The sequence below is a fragment of the Dromaius novaehollandiae genome, unplaced genomic scaffold (genome assembly GCF_036370855.1).
Source record: "Dromaius novaehollandiae isolate bDroNov1 unplaced genomic scaffold, bDroNov1.hap1 HAP1_SCAFFOLD_41, whole genome shotgun sequence".
Taxonomy (NCBI): Eukaryota; Metazoa; Chordata; class Aves; order Casuariiformes; family Dromaiidae; genus Dromaius; species Dromaius novaehollandiae.
Window position 1 is genome coordinate 23,160 of NW_026991492.1, and position 24,101 is coordinate 47,260.

At 67.3% G+C, this 24,101-nt stretch overlaps 1 protein-coding gene across 1 annotated transcript; it reads right to left on the minus strand.

Moving 5' to 3' along the window:
- Nucleotides 1-3,505: 3,505 nt before the first annotated feature.
- On the minus strand, nt 3,506-18,694 carry PSMC4 (proteasome 26S subunit, ATPase 4). The gene is made up of 11 exons (XM_064504557.1): nt 18,593-18,694; nt 16,994-17,092; nt 15,817-16,003; nt 13,446-13,592; nt 11,335-11,444; nt 11,157-11,250; nt 9,753-9,920; nt 8,569-8,645; nt 6,321-6,489; nt 5,222-5,277; nt 3,506-3,694 (listed from the first exon to the last, which is right to left on the minus strand). Exons 1-11 carry the CDS (start codon nt 18,626-18,628, stop codon nt 3,581-3,583), a joined length of 1,257 nt encoding a protein of 418 aa, XP_064360627.1. The 5' UTR covers nt 18,629-18,694; the 3' UTR covers nt 3,506-3,580.
- Between the last annotated feature and the right edge of the window lie 5,407 nt (nt 18,695-24,101).

Sequence of the window (24,101 nt, forward strand, 5' to 3'; positions counted from 1 at the left end):
AGACCCCAAATTCTCCTGATTCCACCCCAAATTCCCCCTCCCAGACCCCAAATTCCCCCGATTCCCCCCCAAATCCCCCTCATGGATCTCAAATTCTCTTGATTTACCCCAAATTTCCCTCATGGACCCCAAATCCCCCCGATTCCCCCCCAAATTCCCCCTCCCGGATCCTAAATCCCCTCGATTCCCCCCCCAAATTTCCCCCCCGACCCCAAATCCCCCCAATTTCCCCCCAGATTCTCCTCATGGACCCCAAATTCTCTTGATTCACCCCAAATTCTCCTCATGGACCCCAAATTCCCTGATTCCCCCCCAAATTTCCCCCCAGACCCCAAATTCTCCTGATTCTCCCCCAAATTCCTTCTCCTGGATCCCAAATCCTCCTGATTCCCCCCCAAATTCCCATCTTGGACCCCAAATTCTCCTGATTCACCCCAAATTTCCCCCCCCCAGACCACAAATCCCCCCAATTCTCCCCCAAATTCCCATCTTGGACCCCAAATCCTCCTGATTCACCCCAAATTTCCCCCCCAGACCCCAAATCCATCTGATTCCCCCCCCCAATTCCCCTTCCTCAGACCCCAAATCCCCCCAATTCACCCCAAATCTGCCTCTCTGGACCCCAAATCCCCTCTGATTCCCCCCAAATTCCCCCCAGACCCCAAGTCCCAATTCTCCCCCCAATTCTCCCTCCCCAGACCCCAAATCTGCTCTGATTCTCCCCAAAATGCCCCCCGTGGACCCCCAAATCTCAACTAAAAAACCCCAAATCCCCCCAAAATCCTCCCCCAGACCCCAAATCCCCCTGATTTCCCCCCAAATCCGCCCCCCAGACCCCAAATCCCCTCAATTTGCCCCAAATTCCCACCCCCAGACCCCCCAAATTCCTCCTTTTCACCCCAAATCCTCCCCCAGACCCCAAATCCCCTCAATTTGCCCCAAATCCCCCCCTGAGCCCCAAAATTCCTCTTTTTCACCCCAAATCCTCCCCCAGACCCCAAATCCCCCCAATTTCCCCCCAAAGCCATCTCCGGACCCCCATGTCCCCAGGGCCGTCCCAGTGTCCCCAAGGATGACTCCATGTCCCCAATGATGTCATCAATGTCATTGTGTCCCCAGGATGTCCCCAAGGATGTCCCCATGGCCCCAGGGCCATCCCGATGTCCCCACAATGTCCCCATGGCCATCTTGATGTCCCCGTGTCCCCAACAGCATCATCATATCCCCAGGATGTCCCCAAGGATGTCCCCAAGGTCCCAGGGCCATCCTGATGTCCCCAAGGATGTCCCCATGTCCCCAACAGTGTCATCATGTCCCCACGATGTCCCCAAGGATGACCCCCATGGCCCCACGGCTGTCCCGATGTCCCTGTGTCCCCAACGACGTCCTCATGTGGCTACAAGGTCCCCAAGGATGTCCCCGTGTCCCCAAGGATGTCCCCAAAGCCCCAAGGCCACCCCTGTGTCCTCAAGGTCATACCCATGTCCCCAAAGATGTCCCCAGGGCCACCCTGGGGCTGTCCCCGTGTCCCCAGGGTCATCCCCATGTCCCCAGTGCTATCACCAAGTCCCCAGAGCCACCCCCAAGGTTGTCCCCCAGTCCCCAGGGCCACCTCCCTGTCCCCAGCACTGTCCCCAAGGCCACCACCAAGGTTGTCCCCAAGTCCCCAGGGCCACCCCTAGGGTCACCCCCCTGTCCCCAGCACTGTCCCCATGTCCCCACGTCCCCAGGGCCACCCCTAGGGTCACCCCCCTGTCCCCAGCACTGTCCCCATGTCCCCACGTCCCCAGGGCCACCCCTAGGGTCACCCCCATGTCCCCAGCACTGTCCCCAAGTCTACAGGACCATCACCAGCATCATCCCCGTGTCCCCAGCACTGTCCCCAAGTCCCCAGGGCCACCACCAAGGTTGTCCCCACATCCCCAGGGCCACCCCTATGTCCCCAGCACTGTCCCCAAGTCCCCAGGGCCACCCCTAGGGTCACCACCATGTCCCCAGCACTGTCCCCAAGTCCCCAGGGCCACCACCAAGGTTGTCCCCACATCCCCAGGGCCACCCCTATGTCCCCAGCACTGTCCCCAAGTCCCCAGGGCCACACCTAGGGTCACCCCCATGTCCCCAGGGCCACCACCAAGGTTGTCCCCACATCCCCAGGGCCACCCCCATGTCCCCAGCACTGTCCCCAAGTCCCCAGGGCCACCCCTAGGGTCACCCCCATGTCCCCAGCACTGTCCCCAAGTCCCCAGGGCCACCACCAGGGCCACCCCCACATCCCCAGGGCCACCCCCATGTCCCCAGCACTGTCCCCAAGTCCCCAGGGCCACCCCTAGGGTCACCCCCATGTCCCCAGCACTGTCCCCAAGTCCCCAGGGCCACCACCAGGGCCACCCCCACATCCCCAGGGCCACCCCCATGTCCCCAGCACTGTCCCCAAGTCCCCAGGGCCACCCCTAGGGTCACCCCCATGTCCCCAGCACTGTCCCCATGTCCCCAGGGCCACCACCAAGGTTGTCCCCACATCCCCAGGGCCACCCCTATGTCCCCAGCACTGTCCCCAAGTCCCCAGGGCCACCCCTAGGGTCACCCCCATGTCCCCAGCACTGTCCCCAAGTCCCCAGGGCCACCACCAGGGTTGTCCCCACATCCCCAGGGCCACCCCCATGTCCCCAGCACTGTCCCCAAGTCCCCAGGGCCACCCCTAGGGTCACCACCATGTCCCCAGGGCCACCACCAAGGTTGTCCCAACGTCCCCAGGGCCACCCCTATGTCCCCAGCACTGTCCCCATGTCCCCAGGGCCACCACCAAGGTTGTCCCCACATCCCCAGGGCCACCCCTATGTCCCCAGCACTGTCCCCAAGTCCCCAGGGCCACCCCTAGGGTCACCCCCATGTCCCCAGGGCCACCACCAAGGTTGTCCCCACATCCCCAGGGCCACCCCCATGTCCCCAGCACTGTCCCCAAGTCCCCAGGGCCACCCCTAGGGTCACCCCCATGTCCCCAGCACTGTCCCCTTGTCCCCAGGGCCACCACCAGGGTTGTCCCCACGTCCCCAGGGCCACCCCTATGTCCCCAGCGCTGTCCCCAAGTCCCCAGGGCCACCCCTAGGGTCACCCCCATGTCCCCAGCACTGTCCCCATGTCCCCAGGGCCACCACCAAGGTTGTCCCCACATCCCCTAGGGTCACCCCCATGTCCCCAGCCCTGTCCCCAAGTCCCCAGGGCCACCACCAGGGCCACCCCCACATCCCCAGGGCCACCCCCATGTCCCCAGCACTGTCCCCAAGTCCCCAGGGCCACCCCTATGTCCCCAGCGCTGTCCCCAAGTCCCCAGGGCCACCACCAGGGCCACCCCCATGTCCCCAGCCCTGTCCCCAAGTGCCCAGGGCCACCCCCATGTCCCCAGCCCTGTCCCCAAGTCCCCAGGGCCACCACCAGGATCATCCCCACATCCCCAGCGCTGTCCCCATGTCCCCGCATCCCCAAGGAGTCGCAGGCAGACAGGGGCGGGCGGGGGCCGGGTTTATTGGGGGGGGCGGTGGCGGTGGCAGCAGGGCCCGTCCCCGTCCCCGTCCCCGCGGTGTCACTTGTAGAACTCGTGCTCCTGCTCGTCCTTCTTGATGACGGTCTTGTAGGCCTTCTCGAAGTCCTTGGCCAGCACGATGTAGCGGTTCTCCCGCACCGCCAGCATGCCGCCCTGCGGGGACACGGGGACACCGGGCACCCGCGTCACCCCCCCTCGTTGGGGACACACCAAGATGGCACCTCCGTCACCTCCCCTGGGCGGGGAGGCGGCCAAGTGGCACCTGCGTCACCTCCCGTGGTCGAGAACGTGGCGAGATGGCACCTGAGTGACCTCCCTTGGTTGGGGACGTGGTAAGATGGTGCCTGTGTCACCTCCCTTGGTTGGGGACACAGCGAAGTGGCACCTGTGTCACCTCCCCTGGCTGGGGATGTGGTAAGATGGCGCCTGTGTCACCTCCCGTGGCTGGGGACGCGGCTAAGTGGCACCTGCGTCACCTCCCGTGGTCGAGAACGTGGCGAGATGGCACCTGAGTGACCTCCCTTGGTTGGGGATGTGGTGAGATGGCACCTGAGTGACCTCCTTTGGTTGGGGATGTGGTAAGATGCTGCCTGTGTCACCTCCCTTGGTTGGGGACACAGCGAAGTGGCACCTCTGTCACCTCCCCTGGGAAGGGACGCGGCGAGATGGCACCTGCGTCACCTCCCGTGGTCGAGAACGTGGTGAGATGGCACCTGAGTGACCTCCCTTGGTTGGGGATGTGGTAAGATGGTGCCTGTGTCACCTCCCTTGGTTGGGGACACAGCGAAGTGGCACCTGTGTCACCTTCCCTGGGCGGGGACATGGTGAGATGGCACCTGTGTCACCTCCCGTGGTCGAGAACGTCGTGAGATGGTGCCTGTGTCACCTCCCTTGGTTGGGGACATGGCTAAGTGGCACCTGCGTCACCTCCCGTGGTCAGGAACGTGGTGAGATGGCACCTGAGTGACCTCCCTTGGTTGGGGACATGGTGAGATGGCGCCTGTGTCACCTCCTTTGGTTGGGGACGTGGTGAGATGGCACCTGTGTCACCTCCCCGGGCGGGGACGCGGCTAAGTGGCACCTGTGTCACCTCCCGTGGTCAAGAACACGTTGAGATGGCACCTGAGTGACCTCCCTTGGTTGGGGACATGGTGAGATGGCGCCTGAGTGACCTCCCGTGGTCAAGAACGTGGTGAGATGGCGCCTGTGTCACCTCCCATGGCCAGGGACACAGCAAGATGGCACCTGTGTCACCTCCCCTGGGCGGGGACGTGGTGAGATGGCACCTGTGTCACCTCCCCTGGGTGGGGACGTGGTGGGATGGTGCCTGTGTCACCTCCCTTAGTTGGGGACATGACAAAATGGCACCTGTGTCACCTCCCCTGGTTGGGGACGTGGTGAGATGGCACCTGTGTCACCTCCCTTCGTTGGAAACGTGGTGAGATGGTGCCTGTGTCACCTCCCTTGGTTGGGGACACGGCTAAGTGGCACCTGCGTCACCTCCCTTGGTTGGGGACATGACAAAATGGCACCTGTGCCACCTCCCCTGGTTGGGGACGTGGTGAGATGGCGCCTGTGTCACCCCCGTCACCCTGCCAAGGGGGTGCAAGGCACCCGTCCCCCCCCGGTGTCCCCGTCCCCCCGGTGTCCCCATGTCCCCCGTGTCCCCGCGTCACCCACCTCCTGGCAGATGGAGTTGATGTCGGCCCCCGAGATCTTGTCCGGCCGGGCCACGTCTGGGGGTGTCAGGGAAAAGGCCGGGTAGGTGTCCCCGATGTCCCCTCCTGTGTCCCCCATGTCCCCTGGGGTCCCCCATGTCCCCTCCGGTGTCCCCAAGGTCCCCCGTGTCCCCAACGGCCCCCCCGGGTGCCTCAGGGTCCCCTCATCCCCATGGGGAACCTGGTGGCCCCTGGGGTCTCCAAGGGTCCTCCTGTCCCTTTGGGGTGCCTGATGTCCCCTGCGGGTCCCCAATGTCCCCAAGGGTCACCCCTGTCCCTTTGGGGTCCCTGGCATCCCCAAAGGTCTCCCTTGTCCCTTTGGGGTCCCTGATGTCCCCAAAGGTCTCCCCTGTCCCTTTGGGGTCTCTAATGTCCCCTGAGGTCCCCAAAAGTCTCCCTTGTCCCCTGGGGTCCCCCCTGTCCCTTTGGGGTCCCCAATGTCCCCTGAGGTCCTCGATGTCCCCAAAGGTCTCTCCTGTCCCCTGGGGTCCCTGATGCCCCTGAGGGTCCCCCCCATCCCTTTGGGGTCCCCAATGTCCCCTGGGGTCCCCAATGTCCCCCCCCATCCCTTTGGGGTCCCCTCTGTCCCCAAAGGTCTCCCCTGTCCCCTGGGGTCCCTGCAGGTCTTCCCTTGTCCCCTGGGGTCCCCCCTGTCCCTTTGGGGTCCCCGATGTCCCCAAAGGTCTCTCCTGTCCATTTAGGGTCCCCTCTGTCCCCAAAGATCTCTCCTGTCCCCTGGGGTCCCCAGTGTCCCCCCAGTCCCTTTGGGGTCCTTGATGTCCCCAAAGGTCTCGCCTGTCCCCGGGGTCCCCTATGTCCCCTGGGGTCCACCTTGTCCCTTTGGGGTCCCTGATGTCCCCTGGGGTCCTCAATGTCCCCAAAGGTCCCCCCGTCCATCTGGGGTCCCCGATGTCCCCTGGGGTCCCACCATCCTCCATCTCCCCAGGTCCCCCCCACGTCCCCATGTCCTCCATCTCCTCAAGTCCTCCATCTCCCCAGGACGTGCTGGGTGTCCCCGCGGTGTCCCCGCGCGATGTCCCCACGGCGTCCCCGGAGGATACAGTCCTCGAGGTCGACCTCCTCGGAGAGGTTCATCTTGCCGGTGATGGTGGAGAAGATGAGCCGCTTCTGGCGCCGGTCGGGCAGCGGGAACTCGATCTTGCGGTCGAGGCGGCCGGGCCGCAGCAGCGCCGGGTCCAGCGTGTCCGCCCGGTTGGTGGCCATGATCACCTGCGCGCGGGGGCACCCGGGGGACTTCCCTCAGCACCCGGGGGACCCCCATGGCACCCAGGGGGACACCCAGAGCACCCAGGGGACCTCCCGCGGCACCCACGGTTCCTTGGTGGCAACCAAGGTTCCTTCTGGTCCATCTGGTTTGTCATCTGGTTTTTCACCATGATCATCTGAGAGGTGGCACCCAGGGGACCTCCCTCAGCACCCAGGGGACACCCAGAGCACCCAGGGGACCCCCATGGCACCCAGGGGGACACCCAGAGCACCCAGGGGACCTCCCAGGGCACCCACGGTTCCTTGGTGGCAACCAAGGTTCCTTCATGGCACCCGTGGTTCCTTGGTGGCAACCAAGGTTCCTTCTAGTCCATCTGGTTTGTCACTGTGATCATCTGGGAGGTGGCACCCAGGGGACCTCCCTCAGCACCCAGGGGACACCCACAGCACCCAGGGGACCTCCCAGGGCACCCACAGTTCCTTGGTGGCAACCAAGGTTCCTTCATGGCACCCGTGGTTCCTTGGTGGCAACCAAGGTTCCTTCTGGTCCATCTGGTTCGTCACCATGATCATCTGGGAGGTGGCACCCAGGGGACCTCCCTCGGCACCTAGGGGACACCCAGAGCACCCAGGGGACCCCCATGGCACCCAGGGGGACACCCAGAGCACCCAGGGGACCTCCCAGGGCACCCACGGTTCCTTGGTGGCAACCAAGGTTCCTTCATGGCACCCGTGGTTCCTTGGTGGCAACCAAGGTTCCTTCTAGTCCATCTGGTTCATCACTGTGATCATCTGGGAGGTGGCACCCAGGGGACCTCCCTCGGCACCTAGGGGACACCCAGAGCACCCAGGGGACCCCCATGGCACCCAGGGGGACACCCAGAGCACCCAGGGGACCTCCCAGGGCACCCACGGTTCCTTGGTGGCAACCAAGGTTCCTTCATGGCACCCGTGGTTCCTTGGTGGCAACCAAGGTTCCTTCTAGTCCATCTGGTTCATCACTGTGATCATCTGGGAGGTGGCACCCAGGGGACCTCCCTCAGCACCCAGGGGACACCCACAGCACCCAGGGGACCTCCCAGGGCACCCACAGTTCCTTGGTGGCAACCAAGGTTCCTTCATGGCACCCGTGGTTCCTTGGTGGCAACCAAGGTTCCTTCTGGTCCATCTGGTTCGTCACCATGATCATCTGGGAGGTGGCACCCAGGGGACCTCCCTCGGCACCTAGGGGACACCCAGAGCACCCAGGGGGACACCCAGAGCACCCAGGGGACCTCCCAGGGCACCCACGGTTCCTTGGTGGCAACCAAGGTTCCTTCATGGCACCCACAGTTCCTTGGTGGCAACCAAGGTTCCTTCTAGTCCATCTGGTTTGTCACCATGATCATCTGAGAGGTGGCACCCAGGGGACCTCCCTCAGCACCCAGGGGACACCCAGAGCACCCAGGGGACCTCCCTCGGCACCCATGGTTCCCTCAGGGCAACCATGGTTCCTTGGTGGCACCCATGGTTCCTTCATGGCAATCGTGGTTCCTTGGTGGCAACCAAGGTTCCTTCTAGTCCATCTGGTTTGTCACTGTGATCAGCTGGGAGGTGGCACCCAGGGGACCTCCCTCAGCACCCAGGGGACACCCAGAGCACCCAGGGGACCCCCATGGCACCCAGGGGGACACCCAGAGCACCCAGGGGACCTCCCAGGGCACCCACGGTTCCTTGGTGGCAACCAAGGTTCCTTCATGGCACCCGTGGTTCCTTGGTGGCAACCAAGGTTCCTTCTGGTCCATCTGGTTTGTCACCATGATCATCTGGGAGGTGGCACCCAGGGGACCTCCCTCAGCACCCAGGGGACACCCAGAGCACCCAGGGGACCTCCCTCGGCACCCACGGTTCCCTCAGGGCAACCATGGTTCCTTGGTGGCACCCATGGTTCCTTCATGGCAACCGTGGTTCCTTGGTGGCAACCAAGGTTCCTTCTGGTCCATCTGGTTCGTCACCGTGATTATCTAGGAGGTGGCACCCAGGGGACCTCCCTCAGCACCCAGGGGACCCCCATGGCACCCAGGGGACCCCCGTGACACCCACCTTGACGTTGACGTTCTGGTCGAAGCCGTCCATCTGGTTGAGGAGCTCCAGGAGGATGCGCTGGACCTCGCGGTCGGCTGCGGAGGGACGGTGGGTGCTGACGGGTCCCCACCCCGCGCCCCCCACCCCGGGGTGCTGAGAAGGTCCCGTCCCACCTCCCCCACCTCGAGGTGCCACCTCCCACCCCGAGGTGCCACCTCCCACCCCAGGGTCCCCATCCCACATCCCCCACCCCAGGGTGCTGAGAAGGTCCTGTCCCACCTCCCTCACCCCGAGGTGCCACCTCCCACCCCAAGGTGCCACCTCCCACCACAGGGTCCCCATCCCACGTCCCCCACCCCAGGGTGCTGAGAAGGTCCCATCCCACCTCCCTCACCCCGAGGTGCCACCTCCCACCCCAGGGTCCCCACCCCGCGCCCCCCACCCCAGGGTGCTGAGAAGGTCCTGTCCCACCTCCCTCACCCCGAGGTGCCACCTCCCACCCCAAGGTGCCACCTCCCACCCCAGGGTCCCCACCCCGCGCCCCCCACCCCGGGGTGCTGAGAAGGTCCTGTCCCACCTCCCTCACCCCGAGGTGCCACCTCCCACCCCGAGGTGCCACCTCCCACCCCAGGGTCCCCATCCCACGTCCCCCACCCCAGGGTGCTGAGAAGGTCCCGTCCCACCTCCCTCACCCCAAGGTGCCCCCCCCACCCCGAGGTGCCACCTCCCACCCCAGGGTCCCCATCCCACGTCCCCCACCCCAAGGTGCTGAGAAGGTCCTGTCCCACCTCCCTCACCCCGAGGTGCCACCTCCCACCCCAGGGTCCCCATCCCATGTCCCCCACCCCAAGGTGCTGAGAAGGTCCCATCCCACCTCCCTCACCCCACGGTGCCACCTCCCACCCCAAGGTGCCACCTCCCACCCCAGGGTCCCCATCCCACGTCCCCCACCCCAGGGTGCTGAGAAGGTCCTGTCCCACCTCCCTCACCCCAAGGTGCCACCTCCCACCCCAGGGTCCCCATCCCACGTCCCCCACCCCAGGGTGCTGAGAAGGTCCTGTCCCACCTCCCACCCCGAGGTGCCACCTCCCACCCCGAGGTGCTGAGAAGGTCCCGTCCCACCCCCCCCACCCCGAGGTGCCCCCCCCCACCCCGAGGTGCCCCCCCGCACCCCGAGGTGCCCCCCGACGCCCCCCCCTCACCGCCGGTCTGGGCGTCGAAGCGCTTGGTGGCGATGGCGTCGATCTCGTCGATGAAGATGATGGCGGGCGCGTTCTCCTTGGCCAGGCGGAAGACGTCGCGCACCATGCGCGGGCCCTCGCCCAGGTACTTCTGCACGAACTCCGAGCCCACCACCCGGATGAAGGCCGCTGGGGGCACCCACGGCGGGGCGTCAGGCACCCATGGGTGCCCCCCGGTCCCACCACGGCTCGGGGGGACACGTGGGGACCCAGGCGTCCGGGTGGAGGCGTCTCCCGGCCCCGTTGGGCTTGGGGACCCCTTGGCGTCCAAGGAGGTCTCCCCAGCACCCATGGGTGGCCCAGGAGCCCCTGGGTGCCACCAGCACCTCTGGGGACCTTCCGCCACCCTAAGGACCTGCCACTGCCACCCCACGTGACCCCATCACCCTTGGGTGCCACCAGCACCTCTGGGGACCGTTCAACACCCTAAGGACCTGCCACTACCACCCCACGTGACCCTGTCACCCTTGGGTGACCTCCACCACCCCAAGGACCCCCACGTCACCCTTGGGTCCCCCCTTGGGTGCCCCTGTCACTCTCAGATGCCCCACCACCCTTGGGTGCCCCTCACTACCCCAAGGACCCCCATGTCACCCTTGGGTGTCCCACCACCCTTGGGTGCCCCTCACTACCCCAAGGACCCGCATGTCACCCTTGGGTGTCCCAGCACCCTTGGGTGCCCCCCACCACCCCAAGGACCCCCACATCACCCTTGGGTGTCCCACCACCCTTGGGTGCCCCTCACTACCCCAAGGACCCCCATGTCACCCTTGGGTGTCCTGTCACCCTTGGGTGCCCCCCACCACCCCAAGGACCCCCACATCACCCTTGGGTGTCCCACCACCCTTGGGTGCCCCTCAGCACCCCAAGGACCCCCACGTCACCCTTGGGTGCCCCCCACCACCCCAAGGACCCCCACGTCACCCTTGGGTGTCCCATCACCCTCGGGTCCCCTCTTGGGTGCCCCTGTCACTCTCGGGTGCCACCAGCACCCCTAGGACCCCACCAGCACCCCCAGGTGCTCCCGTCACCCTTGGGTGCCCCCCACCACCCCAAGGACCCCCACGTCACCCTTGGGTGCCCCACCACCCTTGGGTGCCCCTCAGCACCCCAAGGACCCTCACGTCACCCTTGGGTGTCCCGTCACCCTTGGGTGCCCCCCACCACCCCAAGGACCCCCACGTCACCCTTGGGTGTCCCACCACCCTTGGGTGCCCCTGTCACTCTCGGGTACCACCAGCACCCCTAGGACCCCCCCACCGCCCCCAGGTGCTCCCGTCACCCTTGGGTGCCCCCCACCACCCCAAAGACCCCCCCAGCACCCCGGTGTCCCTCATCCCACCCCCCCCACCCATGGGTGCCCACCTGTGGTGTGGTGGGCCACAGCCTTGGCCAGCATGGTCTTGCCGCAGCCGGGGGGACCGTACATGAGGACGCCCCGGGGGGGGTCGATGCCGATCTGGGGGGACGGCAGGGCCACCGGGGCGTCACGGCGGGGCCCAGGCGTCCCCCCCCCCCCCCCCCCACCCAAGGGTGCCCCCACCTGCTTGTAGAGCTCGAAGTGGGTGAGGGGCAGCTCCACGGCCTCGCGCACCTCCTGCTTCTGGATGTCCATGCCGCCGATGTCGGCGTACATCACGTCGGGCTTCTGGTCTGCAACGGGGGGGCCGGGGGGGGGTCAACGGGGCACCCAAGGGTGCTGGGGACCTCGGCCGGGAGGTCCCTGGTCCCACCGCCACCTCAAGGCATCTCCAACCACAGCAGGGCACCCAGGAGCTTCATCGTGATGAAGGTTGGGGGCCTCCAAGATGGAGGTCCACCACCTCCATGGGTTGGGCCTGGCTCCACCCCACCCAGGGCAGCAGAGACAGGAGGTCCCTGGTCCCACCGCCACCTCAAGGCATCTCCAACCACAGCAGGTCACCCAAGAGCTTCGTCATGATGAAGGTTGGGGGTCTCCAAGATGGAGGTCCACCACCTCCACGGCCCTTGCCACACCTCCAACCAGGGGTGGTGGGGAAGAAACCTCTGGAGATGCCTGGTCCACCCTCCTCTCCCACTTGGACCGCGTCAGGCTGCTCTTCACCATCATGGTCCAGCTCTGGAGAGCCCTGGTCTCCAGCGCACCAGCGTCTCCCCAGCCTGGTGTCACCAGCAGGTCTTCTCCTCCCACCATCGATGGTGTTAATACACAACCCAACGTCAAGCCTTGAAGAACATCTCCAGGGCTTGGCCACCACCTAGATACTGGTCTTGCTGATCTCCACCCTCAAGACCTCGTTCTGGAGATCCCAGGTCTCCAGCGCGCCAGCATCTCCCCAGCTTGGTGTCACCAGCAGGTCTTCTCCTCCCACCATCCATGGTGTCAATAAAACCACACAACCCAACATCAAGCCTTGAGGAACATCTCCAGGGCTTGGCCACCACCTAGATACTGGTCTTGCCGATCTCAAGACCTGGTTCTGGAGATCCCTGGTCTCCAGCGCGCCAGCATCTCCCCAGCTTGGTGTCACCAGCAGGTCTTCTCCTCCCACCATCAACGGTGTCAATAAAACCACACAACCCAACGTCAAGCCTTGACGAACATCTCCAGGGCTTGGCCACCACCTGGACTTCTGGTCTTGCTGATCTCAAGACCTGGTTCTGGAGATCCCTGGTCTCCAGCGCGCCAGCATCTCCCCAGCTTAGAGTCACCAGCAGGTCTTCTCCTCCCACCATCAACGGTGTCAATAAAACCACACAACCCAATGTCAAGCCTTGAAGAACATCTCCAGGGCTTGGCCACCACCTAGATACTGGTCTTGCCAATCTCAAGACCTGGTTCTGGAGATCCCTGGTCTCCAGCGCACCAGCATCTCCCCAGCCTGGTGTCACCACGAGGTCTTCTCCTCCCACCACCCCAACACCAAGCCTTGAAGAACATCTCCACGGCTTGGCCACCACCTAGATACTGGTCTTGCTGATCTCCACCCTCAAGACCTCGTTCTGGAGATCCCTGGTCTCCAGCGCACCAGCATCTCCCCAGCTTGGTGTCACCAGCAGGTCTTCTCCTCCCACCATCAACGGTGTCAATAAAACCACACAACCCAACGTCAAGCCTTGAAGAATATCTCCAGGGCTTGGCCACCACCTAGATACTGGTCTTGCCAATCTCAAGACCTGGTTCTGGAGATCCCTGGTCTCCAGCGCGCCAGCATCTCCCCAGCCTGGTGTCACCACGAGGTCTTCTCCTCCCACCACCCGAACACCAAGCCTTGAAGAACATCTCCAGGGCTTGGCCACCACCTAGATACTGGTCTTGCTGATCTCCACCCTCAAGACCTCGTTCTGGAGATCCCTGGTCTCCAGCGCACCAGCATCTCCCCAGCTTGGTGTCACCAGCAGGTCTTCTCCTCCCACCATCAACGGTGTCAATAAAACCACACAACCCAACATCAAGCCTTGACGAACATCTCCAGGGCTTGGCCACCACCTAGATACTGGTCTTGCCGATCTCAAGACCTGGTTCTGGAGATCCCAGGTCTCCAGCGCACCAGCATCTCCCCAGCCTGGTGTCACCACGAGGTCTTCTCCTCCCACCACCCCAACACCAAGCCCTGAGGACCTTCTCCCGGGCGCGGCCACGCCCCGGAGGTCCCCGCGGAGGCGGCCCACCTGACGTGAGCATCATGATGCTGCTGTCGGCCTCGGGCGGCAGGACGTCCACCAGGGCGTTGCTGTGCTTGTGCAGGGCCACCGAGGCGTTGGGCTTCAGCAGCTCCCGGTCGATGGTGCTCAGGATCCGCACGTAGTAGTTGGACCCTGCGGGGGGGGGGACACGGGTGTCCCCAAGGGTCCCCTCGCTGGTGTCCCCACCCGGCCGGTCACGTTGTACCTCCTCCGGCCGTTTAAGGACATCCACGGCCCCTCGTGGAGGTCCCTGCGTCCCCCTTGGTCCTTCATGAAGGTCTCCTGAACCTCGTGGCCACCACCGTGTCCCCGTGATCCCTGGTCCCTTCTGGTTGTCCCCAAGGTAACTGTCCCCTCACGTCCATCTCTACGTCCCCATGATCCCTGGTCTCTTCTGGTTGTCCCCATGTCCCCAAGATAACTGTCCCCTCACATCCATCTCTACATCCCCATGACACCTGGTCTCTTCTGGTTGTCCCCATGTCCCCAAGACAACTGTCCCTCCACGTCCATCTCTACGTCCCCATGATCCCTGGTCTCTTCTGGTTGTCCCCAGAAAAACTGTCCCCTCACGTCCATCTCTATGTCCCCATGACACCTGGTCTCTTCTGGTTGTCCCCACGTCCCCAAGATAACTGTCCCCTCACGTCCATCTCTACGTCCCCATGATCCCTGGTCTCTTCTGGTTGTCCCCACGTCCCCAAGACAACTGTCCCTCCACGTCCATCTCTACGTCCCCATGATCCCTGTCTTCTTCTGGTTGTCCCCTCACGTCCACCTCGACGTCCCCATGGTCCCTGTCTTCTTCTGGTTGTCCCCATGTCCCCAAGATAACTGTCCCCTCACATCCATCTCTACGTTCCCATGATCCCTGGTCCCTTCTGGTTGTCCCCAGGTCCCCAAGATAACTGTCCCCTCACGTCCATCTCTACGTCCCCATGACACCTGGTCTCTTCTGGTTGTCCCCAAAAAACCTGTCCCCTCACGTCCACCTCTAAGTCCCCGTGATACCTGGTCTCTTCCAGTTGTCCCCTCACGTCCATCTCTACGTCCCCATGATCCCTGTCTTCTTCTGGTTGTCCCCAAGGTAACTGTCCCCTCACATCCACCTCAACGTCCCCATGATCCCTGCTCTCTTCTGGTTGTCCCCATGTCCCCAAGATAACTGTTCCCTCACATCCATCTCTACGTCCCCATGATCCCTGGTCTCTTCTGGTTGTCCCCATGTCCCCAAGGTAACTGTCCCCCCACGTCCATCTCTACGTCCCCATGATCCCTGTCTTCTTCTGGTTGTCCCCTCACGTCCACCTCGACGTCCCCATGATCCCTGTCTTCTTCTGGTTGTCCCCTCACGTCCACCTCGACGTCGCCATGGTCCCTGTCTTCTTCTGGTTGTCCCCATGTCCCCAAGATAACTGTCCCCTCATGTCCATCTCTACGTTCCCATGATCCCTGGTCTCTTCTGGTTGTCCCCACGTCCCCAAGATAACTGTCCCCTCACGTCCATCTCTACGTCCCCATGACACCTGGTCTCTTCTGGTTGTCCCCACGTCCCCAAGATAACTGTCCCCTCACGTCCATCTCTACGTCCCCATGACACCTGGTCTCTTCTGGTTGTCCCCACGTCCCCAAGATAACTGTCCCCTCACGTCCATCTCTACGTCCCCATGACACCTGGTCTCTTCTGGTTGTCCCCACATCCCCAAGATAACTGTCCCCTCATGTCCATCTCTACGTCCCCATGATCCCTGTCTTCTTCTGGTTGTCCTCAAGGTAACTGTCCCCTCATGTCCATCTCTACGTCCCCATGATCCCTGGTCTCTTCTGGTTGTCCCCAAAAAACCTGTCCCCTCATGTCCACCTCTAAGTCCCCGTGATACCTGGTCTCTTCCAGTTGTCCCCTGACATCCATCTCTATGTCCCCATGACACCTGATCTCTTCTGGTTGTCCCCATGTCCCCAAGATAACTGTCCCCTCACGTCCACCTCGATGTCCCCATGGTCCCTGTCTTCTTCCAGTTGTCCCCATGTCCCCAAGATAACTGTCCCCTCACGTCCATCTCTACGTCCCCATGACACCTGATCTCTTCTGGTTGTCCCCATGTCCCCAAGATAACTGTCCCCTCACGCCCATCTCGACGTCCCCATGGTCCCTGGTCTCTTCTGGTTGTCCCCCCACGTCCATCTCTACGTCCCCATGATCCCTGTCGTCTTCCGGTTGTCCCCTGACGTCCATCTCGACGTCCCCATGACCCCTGTTGGCTCAGGGCCACCTCCAGCCCTCCACAACCGTCCTCGTTCCCCCCAAACCACCCGTGGCGGCCGTCCCCGTCCCCCGCCGCGTCCCCAGGGCCACCTGTGGTGGAGCCCACGATGGCCGTGTTCTGGTCGACGGCCTCGAGGAACTGCCCGATGACCAGGGGGATGCTCTGGATGCGCTTGACCTCCTCCTGGGCGTGGAGAAACTCCTTCTTGAGGTTCTTCTGCTCGTCCTTGATGTACTCCTCCTGCACCTCCAGGAACTCCAGCTCCTGCTGCAGCTTCTGCGGGGACGCCGGCGTCACGGCGTGGCCCCGGGGGGACACGGGGCGGTCCCCGAGGGCGGGAGACGCTCCTCGGGGCCGTGGGGACACTTCCGGGGCCAGGAGATGCTCCTCGGGGCCACGGGGACCCCTCTAAACCCTTGGAGATCCTCCACCCTGAGGCCATGGGACCTTCTCAAGGACGTGGGACCTCCTCAAGGCCATGGGACCCTCTCAAGGACGTGGGACCCCCCCAAACCCTTGGAGATCCTCCACCCTGAGGCCATGGGACCTCCTCAAGGCCATGGGACCTCCTTGAGGCCATGGAGACCCCCCAAATCTGAGGGATCCCCCCCAAACCCTTGGAGATCCTCCACGCTGAGGCCATGGGACCTTCTCAAGGCCATGGGACCTCCTCGAAGCCATGGAGACCCCCCAAATCTGAGGGATCCCCCCTAAACCCTTGGAGATCCTCCACCCTGAGGCCATGGGACCTTCTCAAGGCCATGGAGACCCCCCAAATCTGTGGGACCCCCCCAAACCCTTGGAGATCCTTCGCCCTGAGGCCATGGGACCTTCTCAAGGCCATGGGACCTCCTCGAAGCCATGGAGACCCCCCAAAACTGTGGGACCCCCCCAAACCCATGGAGATCCTCCACCTTGAGGCCATGGGACCTTCTCAAGGCCATGGGACCTCCTCAAGGCCGTGGAGACCCCCCAAAACTGTGGGACCCCCCCAAACCCATGGAGATCCTCCACCTTGAGGCCATGGGACCTCCTCAAGGCCATGGAGACCCCCCAAAACTGTGGGACCCCCCTAAACCCATGGAGATCCTCCACCTTGAGGCCATGGGACCTCCTCAAGGCCATGGAGACCCCCCAAAACTGTGGGACCCCCTCAAACCCATGGAGATCCTCCACCTTGAGGCCATGGGACCTCCTCGAGGCCATGGGGACCCCCCCACCCATGGGTGCCCCCCCCACCCCGGGGTGCCCCCCCCCCGCCCCCACCTTGTAGCGGCTGTAGAGGTCCTCCAGGTCCTCGGGCTCCGGCACCAGGAAGGAGAGGCCGGGCTGGGGGCGGGGGGCGGCCAACGCCGGCAGCTCCTCCTGCGGGCGCCCGGACGCCTGGGTCCCTCGGACGCCTGGGCCCCTTCCCAGATGCCTGGGCCCCTCCCGGACGCCTGGGTCCCCCCCCCGGATGCCTGGGCCCTTTCCCGGACGCCTGGGCCCCTTCCCGGACGCCTGGGCCCCTTCCCGGACGCCTGGGTCCTTTCCCGGACGCCTGGGCCCCCTCCCCGGACGCCTGGGCCCCTCCCGGATGCCTGGGCCCTTTCCCGGATGCCTGGGCCCTTTCCCGGATGCCTGGGCCCTTTCCCGGATGCCTGAGACCCTCCCTGGGTGCCTGGGACCCTTCCCGGATGCCTGGGCCCCCCCCAGATGCCTGCCCCCCCCCGGACGCCTGGGCCCCCCCTGGACACTTGTGATCCGTGAATGGGGGCACCCAGACGCCTGGGCCCCCCGGGGCGGGGGGGGTCCGAAGGGGAGGGTATGGTGGGAGCTGGGCCCCTTATTGGGGGGTGGGGTGGGGACACCTGGACGCCTGGGCCCCTCATGGGGGGGGGCAGCCGGATGCCTGGGCCCAATGTGTGTGGGGGGAGGAGCCACTGGGACTCCTGGGCCCCTCATGGGGGGGGGCTGGGGACACCCGGACGCCTGGGCCCCTCGCTGGGGGGGGCACCTGGACGCCTGGGCCCCTCGCTGGGGGGGGGAAGAAGGGGAGGAGCCACCGGGACGCCTGGGCCCCTCATGGGGGGGGGCTGGGGACACCCGGACGCCTGGGCCCCTCGCTGGGGGGGGCACCCGGATGCCTGGGCCCCTCGCTGGGGGGGGTTGGGGACACCCGGACGCCTGGGCCCCTCATTGGGGGGGGGCACCCGGACGCCTGGGCCCCTCATGGGGGGGGTTGGGGACACCCGGACACCTGGGCCCCTCACTGGGGGGGGGCTGGGGACACCTGGACGCCCGGGCCCCTCGCTGGGGGGGGGCACCCGGACGCCTGGGTCCCTTGCGGGGGGGGCAGGACCCAGTGGGACGCCTGGGCCCCTCATGGGGGGGGGCTGGGGGCACCCGGACGCCTGGGCCCCTCGCTGGGGGGGGGGGAAGAAGGGGAGGAGCCACCGGGTCGCCTGGGCCCCTCATGGGGGGGGGCACCCGGACGCCTGGGCCCCTCGCTGGGGGGGGCACCCGGACGCCTGGGCCCCTCGCTGGGGGGGGGCTGGGGACACCCGGACGCCTGGGCCCCTCGCTGGGGGGGGGGCTGGGGACACCTGGGCCCCTCATTGGGGGGGGGAAGAAGGGGAGGAGCCACCGGGACGCCTGGGCCCCTCATTGGGGGGGGGCACCCGGACGCCTGGGCCCCTTGCGGGGGGGGCGGGGGGGGAGGCCGGCGGGTCCCGCCGTGACTCGGCAGCGCGGGGGGGCCCGGGCGGGGCGCGGGGGGGGGCTGGGAGGGTCCCGGGGGGGGCGGGGGGGTCCCTGGGGGGCGGGGGGGGTCGGGGGGGTCCCGGGGGGGGGTCGCGGGGGGGTGGGGGGGGGGCCGGGCCGCACCTGCGCCTTCTCCGCCAGGATCCCGATCTCCTCCATCTTGGCGGCGGCGCGGGGCACGACGGGAAGTGACGTCACGGCGCCGCCCCCCCCCCGCGCCGCGCCCCGCCCGTCGGCTCCCTCCTCCCCCCCCCGCCCGCCCCGCTCCTGGCCACGCCCCCTGCCGCCAGGCCACGCCCACTCCCCCCCTCCCTGGCCAGGCCACGCCCCCAGCTCCCTCCTCCCCCCCGCCCGCGCCTGGCAGCTCCTGGCCACGCCCCCCCGCGCCGCCAGGCCACGCCCCCAGCTCCCTCCTCCCCCCCCCGCCCGCGCTGGGCCGCCCCGCTCCTGGCCACGCCCCCCACCTCCAGGCCACGCCCACTCCCCTCCCCGCTCCCTGGCCAGGCCACGCCCCCCGCACCGCCAGGCCACGCCCCCAGCTCCCTCCTCCCCCCCCGCCCGCCCCGGGCCGCCCCGCTCCTGGCCACGCCCCCCGCGCCCCAGGCCACGCCCCTCGTGGCTCCAGGCCCCGCCCCCTGGCGCGGAGGCGGGAAGGGCGGGAGGCGGGGCGCGGGGCATGCTGGGAGCTGTAGTTCCCCCCCCCGGGGGGAAGTTGGGGCACTGGGGGACACTGGGAGCACTGGGGAGGCCACTGGGGGACACTGGGAGCACTTGGGAGGGCACTGGGGGATACTGGGAGCACTGGGAGCACTGGGGAGGGCACTGGGGGACACTGGGGGATACTGGGGGCACTGGGAGCACTGGGGAGGGCACTGGGGGACACTGGGGGGACACTGGGAGCACTGGGGAGGGCACTGGGAGCACTGGGAGCACTGGGGAGGGCACTGGGGGACACTGGGGGGACACTGGGAGCACTGGGGAGGGCACTGGGAGCACTGGGAGCACTGGGGAGGGCACTGGGGGACACTGGGGGGACACTGGGAGCACTGGGGAGGGCACTGGGAGCACTGGGAGCACTGGGGAGGGCACTGGGGGACACTGGGGGATACTGGGAGCACTGGGAGCACTGGGGAGGGCACTGGGGGACACTGGGGGGACACTGGGAGCACTGGGAGCACTGGGGAGGGCACTGAGGGATACTGGGGGGATACTGGGGACACTGGGAGCACTGAGGAGGGCACTGGGGGATACTGGGGACACTGGGGGGACACTGGGAGCACTGGGGGACACTGGGGAGGGCACTGGGGGATACTGGGAGCACTGGGGAGGGCACTGGGGACACTGGGAGCACTGGGGGGACGGTGGGGGCACTGGGGGCACTGGGGGCACTGGCGGACACTGGGGACACTGGGTGCACTGGGCGCTGGTGCTGGAGGTACCTGGGGGCACTGGAGGGGCCCAGGCGTCCGGGGGCCTTGGGGGCAGTTTGGGGGGGGGGGGCCGAGCCGGACGCCTGGGCCCCTCTGCACCCTCCGGTCCCTTGAGTGTCCCTGGACGCCTGGGCCCCTCGGATGCTCCCGGACGCCTGGGCCCTCTGCGCGGGGGGGGGGGGGGGAGCGGAGAAGCTATTGAGGGGGGGCCCGGACGCCTGGGCCCTCCGGAGAATTGGGTCCCCCGGACGCCTGGGCCCGCTCTGAACAAGGGGAGGGGAGTGACCCGGGCGCTGGGGGCGTCCGAGGGGCCCAGGCGTCCGGGCACCCAGCAAGAGCTGCCCGCCCTGTGCGCAGGGGGCCCAGGCGTCCGAGGGGCCCAGGCGTCCGAGCAACGAGGGCATCCAGGAGCGACCCGACCCTCCAAGGGGCCCAGGCGTCCGGGGTCCCAATTCACCAAGGGGCCCAGGCGTCCGGGAGGGGCCCAGGCGTCCGGGCCGCCCTGTCCATGGCTCAGGGGGCACCTGGATGTCTGGGCGTCCCGGACGCCTGGGCCCCTCGGACGCCTGGGCCCCTCAGAGACCTGAGTTGCTCCCGGACGCCTGGGCCCCTTGGAGACGTGGGGGACCCGGACGCCTGGGCCCCTCAGATGCCAGGGCCCCTTGGAGAACTGGGTCGTCCCCGGACGCCTGGGCCCCTGGGAGAATCCAGTCACTCCCGGACGCCTGGGCCCCTCAGAGGAGCAGGTCGCTCCCGGACGCCTGGGCCCCTTGGACATCTGGGCCCTCCCGATGTCCCCGGACTCCTGGGCCCCTCGGACGCCTGGGCCCCTCGAAGGACTGGGTCGCTCCTGGGTGCCCTGGTCACTCGGACGCCTGGGCCCCTGGGAGGATTGGGTCTCCCCCGGACGCCTGGGCCCTTCAGAACATCAGGTCGCTCCCGGACGCCTGGGCCCCTCGGACACCTGAGTCCCTCAGAGACTCACGTCGCCCCCGGACGCCTGGGCCCCCAGGACGCCTGGGCCCCTGGGAGAATTGCCATCCCGGACGCCTGGGCCCCTCAATGCCAGGGCCCTTGGTGAACTGGGCCGTCCCCGGACGCCTGGGCCCCTCAGGGAACTGGGTCACTCCAGGACGCCTGGGCCCCTCAGAGCCGGGTTATGGGGGGGGCAGCTGGGGACAGAGCCCGGACGCCTGGGCCCCTCGGGCATGGCGGGGGGGGGGGGCAGCACTGGGGGTGCCCGGACTCCTGGGCCCCCTTGGGGGAGGTTGGGCTGGGGAGCAGCGCCAGGACGCCTGGGCCCCTTGTGCAAGGGTTGGGGGGGGGGACAGGACGCCTGGGCCCCTCTGGTGCTCCCAGACGCCTGGGCCCAGGCGTCCTGGGGCCGCTCCTCAGCCCAACACCCCCCCCCCCCCCGGGGGCCCAGGCTACGAGGGGCCCAGGCGTCCGGGGGGGCCTTGGGGGCAGTTTGGGGGGGGGGCCAAGCCGGACGCCTGGGCCCCTGAAGGCCTCTGTGTGCCCGGACGCCTGGGCCCCTCGGATGCTCCCGGATGCCTGGGCCCTCTGTGCGGGGAGGAGCAGAGGAGCTATTGGGGGGGGCCCGGACGCCTGGGCCCTCCGGAGAATTGGGTCCCCCGGACGCCTGGGCCCCTCAGAGAACTCGGTTGCCCCCGGACGCCTGGGCCCCTGGGACGCCTGGGCCCCTCAGGAGCCCCTGGACTGTCGCCACCATGTTCGAAGGGCCCAGGCGTCCGGGGGCCACCTGCTTCTCCCAGGGGCCCAGGCGTCCTGCAGCGATGCAATTCTCTGAGGGGCCCAGGCGTCCGGGAGGGGCCCAGGCGTCCGGGTGCCCCCAGTGCTGCCCCCCCCCACACCATGTCTGAGGGGCCCAGGCGTCCGGGCTCCATCCCCATCTGCCCCCCCCCCCCAATATCCCGGATCCGAGGGGCCCAGGCGTCCGAGCAGCCTCCACCCCCCCCATTGCCCCCTGTACGAAGGGGCCCAGGCGTCCGGGGGACCCAATTCTCCAAGGGGCCCAGGCGTCCGGGCCCCCCCCAGTAGCTCTTCCGCTCCCCCCCCCCACCCAGAGGGCCCAGGCGTCCGGGGGGCCCAGACATCCAGGCGCCCCCTGAGCCATGGACAGGGCGGCCCGGACGCCTGGGCCCCTCCCGGACAGCTGGGCCCCTCGTTGAATTGGCACCCCGGACGCCTGGGCCCCTGGGAGACTTGGCTTGGCCCAGGACGCCTGGGCCCCTCAGGGACTCAGGTCACTCCTGGACGCCTGGGCCCCTCGGACGCCTGGGCCCCCTGTGCAGGGAGCAGCGGCGGCCGCACGGGGGCACCCGGACGCCGGGGCCCCTTGGATGCTCCCGGACGCCTGGGCCCCTCCCGGATGCCTGGGCCCCTCGGACATGGTGTGTGGGGGGGCAGCACTGGGGGCACCCGGACGCCTGGGCCCCTCGTAGCCTGGGCCCTCCCGATGCCCCCGGACGCCTGGGCCCCTCGGACGCCTGGGCCCCTGGGAGAATCAGGTCATCCCCGGACGCCTGGGCCCCTCAGAGTTTCAGTCGCTCCCGGACGCCTGGGCCCCTCGCAGAATTGGGACCCCAGGTGCCGGATTGCCCGGACGCCTGGGCCCCTCAGAAAATTCAGCCCCCCCGGACGCCTGGGCCCTCCTGATGCCCCCGGATGCCTGGGCCCCTCACAGACAAGTTGGGGGGGGGGGGCAGCGCTTGGGCTGTGCTGTCCGAGGGGCCCAGGCGTCCGGGGCCGTTCGAGGTGCCGGAGGGCGCAGAGGGGCCCAGGCGTCCGGGGCCATTCCGGTTCTCCCAGGGGCCCAGGTGTCCTGGGGGCCCAGGCGTCCGGGGTCGTCCCAGGGCCCGGAGGCCTCTGGGGGGCCCAGGCGTCCTGCTCCGCCCCCACCCGAGGCCCCTCCGCAGTGTCCAGGAGGGGCCCAGGCGTCCGGGATGAGCATTGGGTCCCCCGGACGCCTGGGCCCCTCCGTACAGGGGGCAACGGAGGGAGGTGGGGGGTGCTCGGACGCCTGGGCCCCCCGGACACCTGGGTCCCCCGGACGCCTGGGCCCTCTGCAAACAAGGTTGGGGGGGGTGCTCGGACGCCTGGGCCCCTCAGAGAATTGCATCCCCTGGACTCCTGGGCCCCTCGGACGCCTGGGCCCCTCAGAGGATTGAGTTGCACCCGGACGCCTGGGCCCCTCAGAGAATTGGCCGCCACAGATGTCTGGGCCCCTCCCGGACGCCTGGGCCCCTCCGTACAGGGGGCGATGGGGGGGGCGGTGCTCGGACACCTGGGCCCCTGAGATCCAGGTTATAGGGGCGGGGGGGGGGAGCTGGGGATGGAGCCCGGACGCCTGGGCCCCTCATGCGGGGGGGGGGGACAGTGCTTGGGCTGCGTTGTCCAAGGGGCCCAGGCGTCCTGGGGGCACCCAAATCTCCAAGGGGCCCAGGCGTCCAGGAGCACCTCTGTTCTCTGAGGGGCCCAGGCATCCGAGGGGCCCAGGTGTCCGAGGGGCCCAGGTGTCCGGGGGACCCAGGCGTCCGGGAAGGTGACCGAAACGTCTCAGGGGCCCAGGCGTCCGGGGAAGGGGCCCAGGCGTCAGGGCGCATGGGAACCTCGGACACCTGGGCCCATTGGGGAACTGAGTCGCTCCCAGATCCGCCGGACGCCTGGGCCCCTCAGAGGATTGGGTACCCGGACGCCTGGGCCCCTCGGACACCTGGGCCCCTCGAAGGACTGGGTCACTCCTGGATGCCCCGGTCACTCGGACGCCTGGGCCCCTCTGTGAATTGTGTCACTTCAGGACGCTTGGGCCCCTCGGACGCCTGGGCCCCCCGGATGCCTGGGCCAATTGGGCAACTGAGGCACTCCAGGACGCCTGGGCCCCCCCACCCCCGAGCTCCTGGGCCCCTCGGACGCCTGGGCCCTCCATGCAGGGGAAGGGAGGGGGGTGGCGGGGAGCGCCCCGGACGCCGGGGCCCCTCCGTTGCCTGGATTCCTCGGACTCGAGTTGGGGGGTGTCGGCTATTGGGGGGGTTCCCCGGACGCCTGGGCCCACCGGGCGCCTGGGTCCCCCCGTTGCCCCCGGACGCCTGGGCCCCTCAGAGTTTGTCGTTCTCGGACACCTGGGCCCTGTAGAGTATTGGGTACCCGGACGCCTGGGCCCCTCCCCGAATTGCGTCACT

Coding starts and splice junctions, on each gene's coding strand:
- PSMC4 (XM_064504557.1), bottom strand. CDS start 18,628: ATGGAGGAGATCGGGATCCTGGCGGAGAAGGCGCAG. Junction 17,093..18,592: donor TCCTGGCGGAGAAGGCGCAG/GTGCGGCCCGGC, acceptor GGGCGCCCGCAG/GAGGAGCTGCCGGCGTTGGC. Junction 11,445..13,445: donor CATCATGATGCTCACGTCAG/GTGGGCCGCCTC, acceptor CCCCCGTTGCAG/ACCAGAAGCCCGACGTGATG.